The sequence below is a fragment of the Salvelinus namaycush genome, chromosome 32 (assembly GCF_016432855.1).
Source record: "Salvelinus namaycush isolate Seneca chromosome 32, SaNama_1.0, whole genome shotgun sequence".
In the NCBI taxonomy this organism is placed as follows: Eukaryota; Metazoa; Chordata; class Actinopteri; order Salmoniformes; family Salmonidae; genus Salvelinus; species Salvelinus namaycush.
In genome coordinates this window covers 36610692-36629055 of record NC_052338.1, presented here as the reverse complement: position 1 = coordinate 36629055, position 18364 = coordinate 36610692, and the positions used below count along the sequence as shown (strand labels likewise).

General features: G+C 45.7%; 1 protein-coding gene and 1 long non-coding RNA gene across 8 annotated transcripts in view; both read left to right on the top strand.

Moving 5' to 3' along the window:
- Positions 1-18364, top strand: part of seh1l (SEH1-like (S. cerevisiae)) — a 51825-nt gene that overhangs the window by 25154 nt on the left and 8307 nt on the right. The window contains exons 8-11 of one of the 7 annotated variants that reach the window (XR_005473234.1): positions 5723-5846; positions 6357-7088; positions 7607-7688; positions 7733-8617. Coding sequence is in view for 2 of the 7 variants with exons in the window: in XM_038971510.1 (XP_038827438.1) it covers positions 5723-5846 (124 nt within the window). In the remaining 5 variants the exon portion in view is untranslated. Of the gene's footprint in view, positions 1-5722; positions 5847-6356; positions 7089-7204; positions 7249-7606; positions 8618-18364 lie in introns of those variants that run through there. The other 6 variants (XR_005473233.1, XR_005473236.1, XR_005473232.1 and 3 more) reach the window with 6 other exon arrangements.
- LOC120026792 lies at positions 7274-8617 on the top strand. Its single transcript, XR_005473237.1, has 2 exons — positions 7274-7360; positions 7585-8617. It is a non-coding gene; the product is annotated as an uncharacterized LOC120026792 (long non-coding RNA).

The window sequence follows — 18364 nt, the reverse complement described above, 5'->3', positions numbered from 1 at the left end:
AGTATAGACCTAGTGTTAGTATAGACTTAGTATAGACCTAGTGTTAGTATAGACCTAGTGTTAGTATAGACCTAGTGTTAGTATAGACTTAGTATAGACCTAGTGTTAGTATAGACCTAGTATTAGTATAGACCTAGTATTTGTACAGACCTAGTTTTAGTATAGACCTAGTATTAGTACAGACCTAGTACATACCTAGTATTTGTACAGACCTAGTATTAGTATAGACCTAGTATTTGTACAGACCTAGTTTTAGTATAGACCTAGTATTAGTACAGACCTAGTACATACCTAGTATTTGTACAGACCTAGTCTTAGTATAGACCTAGTGTTAGTATAGACCTAGTGTTAGTATAGACCTAGTCTTAGTATAGACCTAGTACAGACCTAGTGTTAGTACAGACCTAGTGTTAGTACAGACCTAGTGTTAGTACAGACCTAGTATAGACCTAGTGTTAGTATAGACCTAGTGTTAGTATAGACTTAGTATAGACCTAGTGTTAGTATAGACCTAGTATAGACCTAGTGTTAGTATAGACTTAGTATAGACCTAGTGTTAGTATAGACCTAGTGTTAGTATAGACTTAGTATAGACCTAGTGTTAGTATAGACCTGGTGTTAGTATAGACCTAGTGTTAGTATAGAGCTAGTATAGACCTAGTGTTAGTATAGACCTAGTCTTAGTATAGACCTAGTGTTAGTATAGGCCTAGTGATAATATAGACGTAGTATAGACCTAGTGTTAGTATAGACCTGGTATAGACCTGGTGTTAGTATAGACTTGGTGTTAGTATAGACTTGGTGTTAGTATAGACTTGGTGTTAGTATAGACCTAGTCTTAGTATAGACCTAGTCTTAGTATAGACCTAGTCTTAGTATAGACCTAGTGTTAGTATAGACCTAGTCTTAGTATAGACCTAGTGTTAGTATAGACCTAGTGTTAGTATAGACCTAGTATAGTGTTAGTATAGACCTAGTGTTAGTATAGACCTAGTATAGTGTTAGTATAGACCTAGTGTTAGTATAGACCTAGTGTTAGTATAGACCTAGTGTTAGTATAGACCTAGTATAGTGTTAGTATAGACCTAGTGTTAGTATAGACCTAGTGTTAGTATAGACCTAGTGTTAGTATAGACCTAGTATAGTGTTAGTATAGACCTAGTGTTAGTATAGACCTGTTAAGATCTCTTTTAAATGTGTCCACAGTTTCAGCCCCCCTCAGGTTCTCTATTAGGCTGTTCCACAGGCTGGGGGCATAACAACTAAAGGCTGCCTCTCCATGCCTCTTGGTCCTAGGTCTTGGCCAGAGGACCTGAGGGACCTACTGGGTACATAACGTAAAATCATGTCTGACATGTATTGTGGTGCACAATCGTGGATTGATTTAAAAACCAATAGAAGAATCCTAAAATTAATTCTAAAACTCACAGGCATCCAGTGCAGAGACCTTTAAACCTGTGTAATGTGTGCTCTCTGTCTGGTCTTGGTCAGTACCCGTACTGCAGCATTCTGTATGTTTTGGAGTTGACCAATGGCATTCTTGGGTAGACCAGACATTTTTCGCTTTGCTAGCGAGGGTGTTTAAAAAGAATGTTTGTAGTCCTCCCTCAGTTCCTCAGATTGCATAAAACGAAAGTCGTTAAAACCTAATGGAGTGACAATGGTGACAATATTGGAGTAGGTCGTTAAAACCTAATGGAGTAGTTGACCAGAACCGTGGGCAGGAGGGAGTTGATGTCATGATCACGGGCTTCTGGGTGACAGTGGACCATGGTCGGTCCACAGATCGTAGGCAGGCCAAAATCTGTTACCATCGAGCACCTTGCTGGTCATCCTCTTGGCATTTTTCCGATTTTGTTGCCTTACAACCTGGAATGAAAATGCATTTTTGGGGGGGTGTATCATTTGATTTACACAACATGCCTACCACTTTGAAGATGCAAAATATTTTTATTGTGAAACAAACAAGAATTTAGACAAAAAAATGGAACTTGAGTGTGCATAATTATTCACTCCCCCAAAGTCAATACTTTGTAGAGCCACCTTTTGCAGCAATTACAGCTGCAAGTCTCTTGGGGTATGTTTCTATAAGCTTGGCCCATCCAGCCACTGGGATTTTTGCCCATTCTTCAAGGAAAAACTGCTCCAGCTCCATGTTGGATGGGTTCTGCTGGTGTACAGCAATCTTTAAGTCATCCCACAGATTCTCAATTGGATTGAGGTCTGGGCTTTGACTAGGCCATTCCAAGACATTTAAATGTTTCCCCTAAACCACTCCAGTGTTGCTTTAGCAGTATGCTTAGGGCCATTGTCCTGCTGGAAGGTGGACCTCCGTCCCAGTCTCAAATCTCTGGAAGACTGAAACTGGTTTCCCTCAAGAATTTCCCTGTATTTAGCGCCATCCATCATTCCTTCAATTCTGACCAGTTTCCCAGTCCCTACCGATGGAAAAACATCCCCACAGCACGATGCTGCCACCACCATGCTTCACTGTGGGGATGGTGCTCTTGGGGTGATGAGAGGTGTTGCGTTTTTGCCAGACATAGCGTTTTTCCTTGATGGCCAAAAATCAACATTTTTGTTTCATCTGACCAGAGTACCTTCTTCCATATGTTTGGGGCATCTCCCACATGCCTTTTGGCGAACACCAAACGTGTTTGCTTATTTTTTTCTTTAAGCAATGGCTTTTTTCTGTCCACTCTTCCGTAAGCCCAGCTCTGTGGAGCTTAAAGTGGTCCGCTGTGGAGCTTTGCAGCTCCTTCAGGGTTATCTTTGGTCTCTTTGTTGCCTCTGATTAATGCCCTCCTTGCCTGGTCCGTGAGTTTTGGTGGGTTTGTTGTGGTGCCATATTCTTTCCATTTAAAAAAAAAATGAATTTAATGGTGCTCTGTGGGATGTTCAAAGTTTCTGATATTTTTTTTATAACCCAACCCTGATCTGTACTTCTCCACAACTTTGTCCCTGACCTGTTTGGAGAGCTCCTTGGTCTTCATGGTACCCCTTGCTTAGTGGTACCCCTTGCTTAGTGGTGCCCCTTGCTTAGTGGTGTTGCAGACTCAGGGGGCCTTTCAGAACAGGTGTGTATATATACAGAGATCATGTGACAGATCATGTGACACTTAGATTGCACACAGATTGACTTTATTTAACTAATTATGTGATGTCTGAAGGTAATTGGTTGCACCAGATCTTATTTAGGGGGTGAATACATATACATATACATGCACCACTTTTCTGTTTTTTTATTTTTTTTTAAACAAGTTATTTTTTTTCGTTTTACCTTTTTCACGAATTTGGACTATTTTGTTTATGTCCATTTACAGGAAATCCAAATAAATAAATAAAAAACATTTAAATTACAGGTTGTAATGCAACAAAAAGGAAAAATGCCAAGGGGATGAATACTTTATATACGTAGTAGTGTACAGTGGAAGTCTGAAGTCATTAAACCTCATTTTTCAACCACTCCACAGATTTCTTGTTAACAAACTATAGTTTTGGCAAGTCGGTTAGGACATCTACTTTGTGCATGACACAATTTTTCCAACAAATGGTTACAGACAGATTATTTCACCTATAATTCACTGTATCACAATTCCAGTGGGTCAGTAGTTTACATACACTAAGTTGACTGTGCCTTTAAACGGCTTGGAAAATTCCAGAAAAGGATGTCATGGCTTTAGAAGTTTCTGATGGGCTAATTGACATGATTTGAGTCAATTGGAGGTGTACCTGTGGATATATTTCAAGGTCTACCTTCAAACTCAGTGCCTCTTTGCTTGACATCATGGGAAAATCAAAATAAATCAGCTAAGACTTTAGAAAAAAATTGTAGACCTCCACAGGTCTGGTTCATCCTTGGCAGCAATTTCCAAACGCCTGAAGGTACCACATTCACCTGTACAAACAATAGTACGCAAGTATAAACGCCATGGGACCACGCAGCCGTCATACCGCTCGTACTTTGGTGCGAAAAGTGCAAATCAATCCCAGAACAGCAAAGGACCTTGTGAAGATGCTGGAGGAAACCGGTACAAAAGTATCTATATCCACAGTAAAACGAGTCCTATATCAACATAACCTGAAAGGCCGCTCAGCAAGGAAGAAGCCACTGCTCCAAAACCACCATAAAAAAGCTAGACTACGGTTTGCAACTGCACATGGGGACAAAGATCATACTTTTTGGAGAAATGTCCTCTGGTCTGATGAAACAAAAATAGAACTGTTTGGCCATAATGATCATTGTTATGTTTGGAGGAAAAAGGGGGAGGCTTACAAGCCGAAGAACACCATCCCAACCGTGAAGCACAGGGGTGGCAGCATCATGTTGTGGGGGCGCTTTGCTGCAGGAGGGACTGGTGCACTTTACAAAATAGATGGCATCATGAGGAGGGAAAATTATGTGGATATATTGAAGCAACATCTCAAGACATCAGTCAGGACGTTAAAGCTTGGTTGCAAATGGGTCTTCCAAATGGACAATGACCCCAAGCATACTTCCAAAGTTGTGGCAAAATGGCTTAAGGACAACAAAGTCAAGGTATTGGAGTCGCCATCACAAAGCCCTGACCTCAATCCCATAGAAAATTTGTGGGCAGAACTGAAAAAGCGTGTGCGAGCAAGGAGGCCTACCAACCTGACTCAGTTACATCAGCTCTGTCAGGAGGAATGGGCCAAAATTCACCCAACTTATTGTGGGAAGCTTGTGGAAGGCTACCCGGAACGTTTGACACAAGTTAAACACTTTAAAGGCAATGCTACCAAATACTAATTGAGTGTATGTAAACTTCTGACCCACTGGGAATGTGATGAAATAAACAAAAGCTGAAATAAATCATTCTCTCTACTATTATTCTGACATTTCACATTCTTAAAATAAAGTGGTGATCCTAACTGACCTAAAACAGGGAATTTTTACTAGGATTAAATGTCAGGAATTGTGAAAGCCAAATACATTTACACTCAGGTTATGTAAACTTCCGACTTCAACTGTACCTAGTGTAATATCAGTATATACCTAGTATTAGTATCGTGTATAGACTGGAACATCACCAGCACCCTGCTGGCCTCCTCAGGGGACGACGGATGTGTCTGACTCTGGAAAGGTCAGGGGGCACGGGGTCAATACAGCCCTGGGGCGCAGATTTCTTATAAGTGTAGCTCAGTTGGTAGAGCATGGTACACCCATTCATTAAGAAAAATGTACGCTCACATGACTAAGTTGCTTTGGATAAAAGCATCTGCTAAATGGCATATATTATATAAGACAAAAAAAGAAGTGAATAGTTTACATTATAAACTGTATACAGTAGGTGTCTCATATAAACAGTATACAGTAGGTGTCTCGTATACAGTAGGTGTCTCGTATACAGTAGGTGTCATGTATACAGTAGGTGTCTCATGTATACAGTAGGTGTCTCGTATACAGTAGGTGTCTCGTATACAGTAGGTGTCTCGTATACAGTAGGTGTCTCATGTATACAGTAGGTGTCTCATGTATACAGTAGGTGTCTCGTATACAGTAGGTGTCTCGTATACAGTAGGTGTCTCGTATACAGTAGGTGTCTCGTATACAGTAGGTGTCTCGTATACAGTAGGTGTCTCATATAAACAGTATACAGTAGGTGTCTCAAAGATGTCAGCATTCCCATCCATCCTTTTGACTCTTCTCTCCTCTCCTTCTCCCTGTCCTTTGTCATCTCTGTCTTATCTCTCTCCCCAGCCAATTACATGGATAACTGGAAGTGTACGGCCATCCTGAGAGGAGATGGTAGCCCAGTGACTGGCTCTTCCAGTCAGGCTGCAGTCCCCAGTACAGCAGGGGGACCACAACACGTGGTAGGAAGGTAGGGTCTGATTGATTTGGAGAAGGCTGCTCCAGCCTGAGATGGTGGAGGATTAAAACAGAGCTGGTTATTTCCATTGTGGTCCTCTAGGTTCATCCAAGCATGTTACACAATATTAACCAGTAATCAATGAATAATTTAATTTATATGAATGATCAGAGCATTCTAGGAAGTCCTTGAGGCTTTCCAAGAACTAACATTTGCATTCTGTTTGATTTCCTCTGTTGTGAGTCATTTGTATGGAGAGGAATGTACCGTGTATAGATCTAGAGCTATGATTTATGAAGGTCTAGTTTAGAAAATAGACAACTGTTAAGTGTCTAATCATTAGTTGCGTCAATTCTTTGACTATAGACACTCATTGTTTAAGTTGTAATTGACACATTCAAGTAATACTTGGAATTTGTCTCTGTTAGTAAAATACCTACGAGTCAGAACATGATGTTCCTGTGTAAAATCATGTCTGACTGATCGATGAGTGGTTTGCTTTTCTTGTGTTTCCTTAAACAGAAAGAAAGCTCAGCTGATGCCTAGCTAACGGAGTGGCTTGATGATGCTGCTTGTTGCATGAACACACACACACACACACACACACACACACAGGAATGGAAAGAGAACTCCCTCCCCTGCAGACCTCCCAGAAACACCTCTGAACCCTTTTTTATACTAATCTAGAACCACACTGACTGATCAGGGTTCTAGATCAAAGTTCTAGAGTGGGTTTTATGTCAGTATTGACTTATGCTAGTGAATGAAGTATCCTGTTGGTGTATCTGACTGACTGGTTGGGGTGTATCTGACTGACTGGTTGAGGCATTATGGGGTGTCTGATATTTTGCTGGAGAACTACATGGGAGTATGGGTTATGGTTTAGGTATGGTGAGAGAGGGAACCACTGGTGATATTGGGGTGGGCTCTAAGACATAATGGGTTTAGAGTAACTTTCGAAAAATGTCCTGGTTTTCCAGAAATCCAGGTTGAAACATTCCTGTAATTAGGAGAGAATAAGCAGGAAATCCCAGAACCTTTTTTTCCTTGAAAACCAGGGAACTTTTGGAAGGTTACCAGAGTTTTGCAACCCTAAGTGGGTTCAAGTGAGTTCTAGGTAATATTGTGGAGGGGTCTGCATAATGTAAATTACCCTGTGGTTCTGCCTGACTGACTGACTGGTGGATGAGGTGGTTCTGACTGACTGACTGGTGGATGAGGTGGTTCTGACTGACTGACTGACTGGTGGATGAGGTGGTTCTGACTGACTGACTGGTGGATGAAGTGGTTCTGACTGACTGACTGGTGGATGAGATGGTTCTGACTGACTGACTGGTGGATGAGGTGGTTCTGACTGACTGGTGGATGAGGTGGTTCTGACTGACTGACTGACTGACTGACTGACTGACTGACTGGTGGATGAGGTGGTTCTGACTGACTGGTGGATGAGGTGGTTCTGACTGACTGACTGACTGACTGACTGACTGGTGGATGAGGTGGTTCTGACTGACTGACTGGTGGATGAGGTGGTTCTGACTGACTGACTGACTGGTGGATGAGGTGGTTCTGACTGACTGACTGGTGGATGAGATGGTTCTGACTGGTGGATGAGGTGGTTCTGACTGACTGACTGGTGGATGAGGTGGTTCTGACTGACTGGAGGATGAGGTGGATCTGACTGACTGACTGGTGGATGAGATGGTTCTGACTGACTGGTGGATGAGGTGGTTCTGACTGACTGGTGGATGAGGTGGTTCTGACTGGTGGATGAGGTGGTTCTGCCTGACTGACTGGTGGATGAGGTGGTTCTGACTGGTGGATGAGGTGGTTCTGCCTGACTGACTGGTGGATGAGGTGGTTCTGACTGGTGGATGAGGTGGTTCTGACTGGTGGATGAGGTGGTTCTGCCTGACTGACTGGTGGATGAGGTGGTTCTGCCTGACTGACTGGTGGATGAGGTGGTTCTGCCTGACTGACTGACTGCTGGATGAGGTGGTTCTGCCTGACTGACTGACTGGTGGATGAGGTGGTTCTGCCTGACTGACTGACTGGTGGATGAGAAGATGACATCTGAGACTAACGTTAAAATCTTTGGGGTGATGAATAATTTATGAAAAACAATTAATTCTGTATAATAAAGTTTAATCCAGTGTTTTCAGTCTCTTGGTGCATGGTGTTCAATTAATCCAGTGTTTTCAGTCTCTTGGTGCATGGTGTTCCATTAATCCAGTGTTTTCAGTCTCTTGGTGCATGGTGTTCCATTAATCCAGTGTTTTCAGTCTCTTGGTGCATGGTGTTCCATTAATCCAGTGTTTTCAGTCTCTTGGTGCATGGTGTTCCATTAATCCAGTGTTTTCAGTCTCTTGGTGCATGGTGTTCAACTGGGTTGGTGGTCAAGTGTAGACTGATGTTTCATACTCATTTGCATTTCATTTTTAATTCGCCTATTCCATCAATCTTTTTTATTTTAAACAAAAAACATTTTTTTTACGTGAGAAGTGGGCATTGGTCTGAGACGGTTTTTCTTTTTTCAGCAGACCGCTTTGACCTACTACAGTAGCTATGTTGATCTAATGTACTCCAAACTATGTGTAGGCAGGTTGCTTAGGTGTCAAACCTTATCAAACAGCCGAAATCATAGTCTTAGAGGAGGTGCTCCCACAATCGTGATTCGTACCCCATACAAGGTAAAGAACTGGATTCTTCACACAACTCACTAATCCCATTCATTACCTTTTCAAGCTTTTTTAAATGATATTAAAGCTTTGCTTTTATACTTACAAGACCATCATGCTTGAGAGAGAGAGCTGTTTTGTCTGTCTTTATTTCCTTAAACCTTTTATTTTAGCAATACATGTCATTGAGAAAAAGTGAATAGGATCCTTTTTCTGTCAGTAGTTGTCCAGCATAACACTAGGTGGTGTGTTGGACAGTCACCCATACATAGAGGTCTATAGAGCCTGTCTCCGTTCCTGGTTTCTGGAACCGTTAGACAGTCACTCATACATAGAGGTCTATAGAGCCTGTCTCCGTTCCTGGTTTCTGGAACCGTTAGACAGTCACTCATACATAGAGGTCTATAGAGCCTGTCTCCGTTCCTGGTTTCTGGAACCGTTAGACAGTCACTCACACATAGAGGTCTATAGAGCCTGTCTCCGTTCCTGGTTTCTGGAACCGTTAGACAGTCACTCACACATAGAGGTCTATAGAGCCTGTCTCCGTTCCTGGTTTCTGGAACCGTTAGACAGTCACTCATACATAGAGGTCTATAGAGCCTGTCTCCGTTCCTGGTTTCTGGAACCGTTAGACAGTCACTCATACATAGAGGTCTATAGAGCCTGTCTCCGTTCCTGGTTTCTGGAACCGTTAGACAGTCACTCATACATAGAGGTCTATAGAGCCTGTCTCCGTTCCTGGTTTCTGGAACCGTTAGACAGTCACTCATACATAGAGGTCTATAGAGCCTGTCTCCGTTCCTGGTTTCTGGAACCGTTAGACAGTCACTCACACATAGAGGTCTATAGAGCCTGTCTCCGTTCCTGGTTTCTGGAACCGTTAGACAGTCACTCATACATAGAGGTCTATAGAGCCTGTCTCCGTTCCTGGTTTCTGGAACCGTTAGACAGTCACTCATACATAGAGGTCTATAGAGCCTGTCTCCGTTCCTGGTTTCTGGAACCGTTAGACAGTCACTCATACATAGAGGTCTATAGAGCCTGTCTCCGTTCCTGGTTTCTGGAACCGTTAGACAGTCACTCATACATAGAGCCTGTCTCCGTTCCTGGTTTCTGGAACCGTTAGACAGTCACTCATACATAGAGGTCTATAGAGCCTGTCTCCGTTCCTGGTTTCTGGAACCGTTAGACAGTCACTCACACATAGAGGTCTATAGAGCCTGTCTCCGTTCCTGGTTTCTGGAACCGTTAGACAGTCACTCACACATAGAGGTCTATAGAGCCTGTCTCCGTTCCTGGTTTCTGGAACCGTTAGACAGTCACTCACACATAGAGGTCTATAGAGCCTGTCTCCGTTCCTGGTTTCTGGAACCGTTAGACAGTCACTCATACATAGAGGTCTATAGAGCCTGTCTCCGTTCCTGGTTTCTGGAACCGTTAGACAGTCACTCATACATAGAGGTCTATAGAGCCTGTCTCCGTTCCTGGTTTCTGGAACCGTTAGACAGTCACTCATACATAGAGGTCTATAGAGCCTGTCTCCGTTCCTGGTTTCTGGAACCGTTAGACAGTCACTCATACATAGAGGTCTATAGAGCCTGTCTCCGTTCCTGGTTTCTGGAACCGTTAGACAGTCACTCATACATAGAGGTCTATAGAGCCTGTCTCCGTTCCTGGTTTCTGGAACCGTTAGACAGTCACTCATACATAGAGGTCTATAGAGCCTGTCTCCGTTCCTGGTTTCTGGAACCGTTAGACAGTCACTCACACATAGAGGTCTATAGAGCCTGTCTCCGTTCCTGGTTTCTGGAACCGTTAGACAGTCACTCACTACATAGAGGTCTATAGAGCCTGTCTCCGTTCCTGGTTTCTGGAACCGTTAGACAGTCACTCATACATAGAGGTCTATAGAGCCTGTCTCCGTTCCTGGTTTCTGGAACCGTTAGACAGTCACTCATACATAGAGGTCTATAGAGCCTGTCTCCGTTCCTGGTTTCTGGAACCGTTAGACAGTCACTCATACATAGAGGTCTATAGAGCCTGTCTCCGTTCCTGGTTTCTGGAACCGTTAGACAGTCACTCATACATAGAGGTCTATAGAGCCTGTCTCCGTTCCTGGTTTCTGGAACCGTTAGACAGTCACTCATACATAGAGGTCTATAGAGCCTGTCTCCGTTCCTGGTTTCTGGAACCGTTAGACAGTCACTCATACATAGAGGTCTATAGAGCCTGTCTCCGTTCCTGGTTTCTGGAACCGTTAGACAGTCACTCATACATAGAGGTCTATAGAGCCTGTCTCCGTTCCTGGTTTCTGGAACCGTTAGACAGTCACTCATACATAGAGGTCTATAGAGCCTGTCTCCGTTCCTGGTTTCTGGAACCGTTAGACAGTCACTCATACATAGAGGTCTATAGAGCCTGTCTCCGTTCCTGGTTTCTGGAACCGTTAGACAGTCACTCATACATAGAGGTCTATAGAGCCTGTCTCCGTTCCTGGTTTCTGGAACCGTTAGACAGTCACTCATACATAGAGGTCTATAGAGCCTGTCTCCGTTCCTGGTTTCTGGAACCGTTAGACAGTCACTCATACATAGAGGTCTATAGAGCCTGTCTCCGTTCCTGGTTTCTGGAACCGTTAGACAGTCACTCACACATAGAGGTCTATAGAGCCTGTCTCCGTTCCTGGTTTCTGGAACCGTTAGACAGTCACTCACACATAGAGGTCTATAGAGCCTGTCTCCGTTCCTGGTTTCTGGAACCGTTAGACAGTCACTCACACATAGAGGTCTATAGAGCCTGTCTCCGTTCCTGGTTTCTGGAACCGTTAGACAGTCACTCACACATAGAGGTCTATAGAGCCTGTCTCCGTTCCTGGTTTCTGGAACCGTTAGACAGTCACTCACACATAGAGGTCTATAGAGCCTGTCTCCGTTCCTGGTTTCTGGAACCGTTAGACAGTCACTCACACATAGAGGTCTATAGAGCCTGTCTCCGTTCCTGGTTTCTGGAACCGTTAGACAGTCACTCACACATAGAGGTCTATAGAGCCTGTCTCCGTTCCTGGTTTCTGGAACCGTTAGACAGTCACTCACTCATAGAGGTCTATAGAGCCTGTCTCCGTTCCTGGTTTCTGGAACCGTTAGACAGTCACTCACACATAGAGGTCTATAGAGCCTGTCTCCGTTCCTGGTTTCTGGAACCGTTAGACAGTCACTCACACATAGAGGTCTATAGAGCCTGTCTCCGTTCCTGGTTTCTGGAACCGTTAGACAGTCACTCATACATAGAGGTCTATAGAGCCTGTCTCCGTTCCTGGTTTCTGGAACCGTTAGACAGTCACTCATACATAGAGGTCTATAGAGCCTGTCTCCGTTCCTGGTTTCTGGAACCGTTAGACAGTCACTCATACATAGAGGTCTATAGAGCCTGTCTCCGTTCCTGGTTTCTGGAACCGTTAGACAGTCACTCATACATAGAGGTCTATAGAGCCTGTCTCCGTTCCTGGTTTCTGGAACCGTTAGACAGTCACTCACACATAGAGGTCTATAGAGCCTGTCTCCGTTCCTGGTTTCTGGAACCGTTAGACAGTCACTCACACATAGAGGTCTATAGAGCCTGTCTCCGTTCCTGGTTTCTGGAACCGTTAGACAGTCACTCATACATAGAGGTCTATAGAGCCTGTCTCCGTTCCTGGTTTCTGGAACCGTTAGACAGTCACTCACACATAGAGGTCTATAGAGCCTGTCTCCGTTCCTGGTTTCTGGAACCGTTAGACAGTCACTCACACATAGAGGTCTATAGAGCCTGTCTCCGTTCCTGGTTTCTGGAACCGTTAGACAGTCACTCACTACATAGAGGTCTATAGAGCCTGTCTCCGTTCCTGGTTTCTGGAACCGTTAGACAGTCACTCATACATAGAGGTCTATAGAGCCTGTCTCCGTTCCTGGTTTCTGGAACCGTTAGACAGTCACTCATACATAGAGGTCTATAGAGCCTGTCTCCGTTCCTGGTTTCTGGAACCGTTAGACAGTCACTCATACATAGAGGTCTATAGAGCCTGTCTCCGTTCCTGGTTTCTGGAACCGTTAGACAGTCACTCATACATAGAGGTCTATAGAGCCTGTCTCCGTTCCTGGTTTCTGGAACCGTTAGACAGTCACTCATACATAGAGGTCTATAGAGCCTGTCTCCGTTCCTGGTTTCTGGAACCGTTAGACAGTCACTCATACATAGAGGTCTATAGAGCCTGTCTCCGTTCCTGGTTTCTGGAACCGTTAGACAGTCACTCATACATAGAGGTCTATAGAGCCTGTCTCCGTTCCTGGTTTCTGGAACCGTTAGACAGTCACTCATACATAGAGGTCTATAGAGCCTGTCTCCGTTCCTGGTTTCTGGAACCGTTAGACAGTCACTCATACATAGAGGTCTATAGAGCCTGTCTCCGTTCCTGGTTTCTGGAACCGTTAGACAGTCACTCATACATAGAGGTCTATAGAGCCTGTCTCCGTTCCTGGTTTCTGGAACCGTTAGACAGTCACTCATACATAGAGGTCTATAGAGCCTGTCTCCGTTCCTGGTTTCTGGAACCGTTAGACAGTCACTCATACATAGAGGTCTATAGAGCCTGTCTCCGTTCCTGGTTTCTGGAACCGTTAGACAGTCACTCATACATAGAGGTCTATAGAGCCTGTCTCCGTTCCTGGTTTCTGGAACCGTTAGACAGTCACTCATACATAGAGGTCTATAGAGCCTGTCTCCGTTCCTGGTTTCTGGAACCGTTAGACAGTCACTCATACATAGAGGTCTATAGAGCCTGTCTCCGTTCCTGGTTTCTGGAACCGTTAGACAGTCACTCATACATAGAGGTCTATAGAGCCTGTCTCCGTTCCTGGTTTCTGGAACCGTTAGACAGTCACTCATACATAGAGGTCTATAGAGCCTGTCTCCGTTCCTGGTTTCTGGAACCGTTAGACAGTCACTCATACATAGAGGTCTATAGAGCCTGTCTCCGTTCCTGGTTTCTGGAACCGTTAGACAGTCACTCATACATAGAGGTCTATAGAGCCTGTCTCCGTTCCTGGTTTCTGGAACCGTTAGACAGTCACTCATACATAGAGGTCTATAGAGCCTGTCTCCGTTCCTGGTTTCTGGAACCGTTAGACAGTCACTCATACATAGAGGTCTATAGAGCCTGTCTCCGTTCCTGGTTTCTGGAACCGTTAGACAGTCACTCATACATAGAGGTCTATAGAGCCTGTCTCCGTTCCTGGTTTCTGGAACCGTTAGACAGTCACTCATACATAGAGGTCTATAGAGCCTGTCTCCGTTCCTGGTTTCTGGAACCGTTAGACAGTCACTCATACATAGAGGTCTATAGAGCCTGTCTCCGTTCCTGGTTTCTGGAACCGTTAGACAGTCACTCATACATAGAGGTCTATAGAGCCTGTCTCCGTTCCTGGTTTCTGGAACCGTTAGACAGTCACTCATACATAGAGGTCTATAGAGCCTGTCTCCGTTCCTGGTTTCTGGAACCGTTAGACAGTCACTCATACATAGAGGTCTATAGAGCCTGTCTCCGTTCCTGGTTTCTGGAACCGTTAGACAGTCACTCATACATAGAGGTCTATAGAGCCTGTCTCCGTTCCTGGTTTCTGGAACCGTTAGACAGTCACTCATACATAGAGGTCTATAGAGCCTGTCTCCGTTCCTGGTTTCTGGAACCGTTAGACAGTCACTCATACATAGAGGTCTATAGAGCCTGTCTCCGTTCCTGGTTTCTGGAACCGTTAGACAGTCACTCATACATAGAGGTCTATAGAGCCTGTCTCCGTTCCTGGTTTCTGGAACCGTTAGACAGTCACTCATACATAGAGGTCTATAGAGCCTGTCTCCGTTCCTGGTTTCTGGAACCGTTAGACAGTCACTCATACATAGAGGTCTATAGAGCCTGTCTCCGTTCGCTGGTTTCTCTGGAACCGTTAGACAGTCCACTCATACATAGAGGTCTATAGAGCCTGTCTCCGTTCCTGGTTTCTGGAACCGTTAGACAGTCACTCATACATAGAGGTCTATAGAGCCTGTCTCCTTTCCTGGTTTCTGGAACCGTTAGACAGTCACTCATACATAGAGGTCTATAGAGCCTGTCTCCGTTCCTGGTTTCTGGAACCGTTAGACAGTCACTCATCATAGAGGTCTATAGAGCCTGTCTCCGTTCCTGGTTTCTGGAACCGTTAGACAGTCACTCTACATAGAGGTCTATAGAGCTGTCTCCGTTCCTGGTTTCTGGAACCGTTAGACAGTCACTCATACATAGAGGTCTATAGAGCCTGTTCTCCGTTCCTGGTTTCTGGAACCGTTAGACAGTCACTCATACATAGAGGTCTATAGAGCCTGTCTCCGTTCCTGGTTTCTGGACCGTTGACAGTCACTCATACATAGAGGTCTATAGAGCCTGTCTCCGTTCCTGGTTTCTGGAACCGTTAGACAGTCACTCATACATAGAGGTCTATAGAGCCTGTCTCCGTTCCTGGTTTCTGGAACCGTTAGACAGTCACTCATAGAGGTCTATAGAGCCTTTCTCCGTTCCTGGTTTCTGGAACCGTTAGACAGTCACTCATACATAGAGGTCTATAGAGCCTGTCTCCGTTCCTGGTTTCTGGAACCGTTAGACAGTCACTCATACATAGAGGTCTATAGAGCCTGTCTCCGTTCCTGGTTTCTGGAACCGTTAGACAGTCACTCATACATAGAGGTCTATAGAGCCTGTCTCCGTTCCTGGTTTCTGGAACCGTTAGACAGTCACTCATACATAGAGGTCTATAGAGCCTTTCTCCGTTCCTGGTTTCTGGAACCGTTAGACAGTCACTCATACATAGAGGTCTATAGAGCCTGTCTCCGTTCCTGGTTTCTGGAACCGTTAGCTTACCTGTGTAATATTGACAAACTCAGAAACACTCGGTATTCACTGATTCTGTAAAGACTCCACCACCGGACTATGACTGGACTATGACTCTGTAGACTCCACCACCACACTGTGACTGGACTATGACTCTGTAGACTCCACCACCACACTGTGACTGCACTATGACTCTGTAGACTCACACCACACTGGTGACTGCACTATGACTCTGTAAGACTCCACCACCACACTATGACTCTGTAGACTCCACCACCACACTGTGACTCTGTAGACTCCACCACCACACTATGACTCTGTAGACTCCACCACCACACTGTGACTCTGTAGACTCCACCACCACACTGTGACTCTGTAGACTCCACCACCACACTGTGACTCTGTAGACTCCACCACCACACTGTGACTCTGTAGACTCCACCACCACACTGTGACTCTGTAGACCCACCACCACACGGACTCTGTAGACTCCACCACCACACTGTGACTCTGTAGACTCCACCAACACACTGTGACTGTACTGTGACTCTGTAGACTGCCACCACCACACATGTGACTGCACTGTGACTCTGTAAGACTCCACCACAACACTGTGACTGCACTGTGACTCTGTAGACTCCACCACCAACACTGTGACTACTCGTAGACTCCATCACCACACTGGACTTAGACTCCACCACCACACTGTGACTCTGTAGACTCCACCACCACACGTGACTCTGTAGACTCCACCACCACCCTGTGACTCTGTAGACTCCACCACCACACTGTGACTCTGTCGACTCCACCACCACACTGTGACCTCACTATGACTCTGTAGACTCCACCACCACACTGTGACTCTGTCGACTCCACCACCACACTGTGACTCTGTCGACTCCACCACCACACTAGACTCCTGTAGACTCCACCACCACACTGTGACTCTGTAGACTCCACCACCACACTGTGACTCTGTAGACTCCACCACCACACTATGACTCTGTAGACTCCACCACCACCCTGTGACTCTGTAGACTCCACCACCACACTGTGACTCTGTAGACTCCACCACCACACTGTGACCTCACTATGACTCTGTAGACTCCACCACCACACTGTGACTCTGTAGGACTCCACCACCACACTGTGACTCGTGTAGACTCCAACACCACACTGTGACCTCTGTAGACTCCACCACCACACTGTGACTCTGTAGACTCCACCACCACACTGTGACTGCACTATGATCCTGTAGACTCCACCACCACACGTGCTCTGTAGACCACCACCACCATGTGACCTCACTATGACTCTGTAGCTCCACCACCACACTATGACTCTGTAGACTCCACCACCACACTGACTGCACTATGACTCTGTAGACTCCACCACCACACTATGACTCTGTAACTCCACCACCACACTATGACTCTGTAGACGCCCATCCAACACCTATGATCTGTGACCACCACCACACTGTGATTCTGTAGACTCACCACCACCCGTGACTCTGTAGACTCCACCACCACCCTGTGACTCTGTAGACTCCACCACCACACTGTGACTCTGTAGACTCCACCACCACACTGTGACTCTGTAGACTCCACCACACACGTGACTGTAGACCAACCCCACCTATGACTCTGTAGACTCCACCACCACACTGTGACTGTACTATGACTCTGTAGACTCCACCACCACACTGTGACTGTACTATGACTCTGTAGACTCCACCACCACACTGTGACCTCACTATGACTCTGTAGACTCCACCACCACACTATGACTCTGTAGACTCCACCACCACACTGTGACTCTGTAGACTCCACCACCACACTGTGACTCTGTAGACTCCACCACCACACTGTGACTCTGTAGACTCCACCACCACACCGTGACTCTGTAGACTCCACCACCACACTGTGACTGCACTATGACTCTGTAGACTCCACCACCACACTATGACTCTGTAGACTCCACCACCACACTGTGACTCTGTAGACTCCACCACCACACTATGACTCTGTAGACTCCACCACCACACTATGACTCTGTAGACTCCACCACCACACTGTGACTCTGTAGACTCCACCACCACACTGTGACTGCACTATGACTCTGTAGACTCCACCACCACACTATGACTCTGTAGACTCCACCACCACACTGTGACTCTGTAGACTCCACCACCACACTGTGACTGCACTATGACTCTGTAGACTCCACCACCACACTATGATTCTGTAAAGACTCCACCACCACACTGTGACTCTGTAGACTCCACCACCACACTATGATTCTGTAAAGACTCCACCACCACACTGTGACTCTGTAGACTATCCCACCACCACACTATGACTCATGTAGAGACTCCACCACCACACTGTGACTCTGTAGACTCCACCACCACACTGTGACTCTGTAGACTCCACCACCACACTGTGACTGCACTATGACTCTGTAGACTCCACCACCACACTGTGACTGCACTATGACTCTGTAGACTCCATCACCACACTGTGACTCTGTAGACTCCACCACCACACTATGACTCTGTAGACTCCACCACCACACTGTGACTCTGTAGACTCCACCACCACACTGTGACTGCACTATATCTGTAGAACTCCATCACCACACTGTGACTCTGAGACTCCACCACCACACTATACTCTGTAACTCCACCACCACACTGTGACTCTGTAGACTCCACCACCACAACTGTGACTGGCACTATGCTCTGTAGACTCCACCACCACACTGTGACTCTGTAGACTCCACCACCACACTGTGACTCTGTAGACTCCACCACCACACTGTGACTCTGTAGACTCCACCACCACACTATGACTCTGTAGACTCCACCACCACCCTGTGACTCTGTTACTCCACCACCCACACTGTGACTCTGTAGACTCACCACCACACTGTGACTCTGTAGACTCCACCACCACACT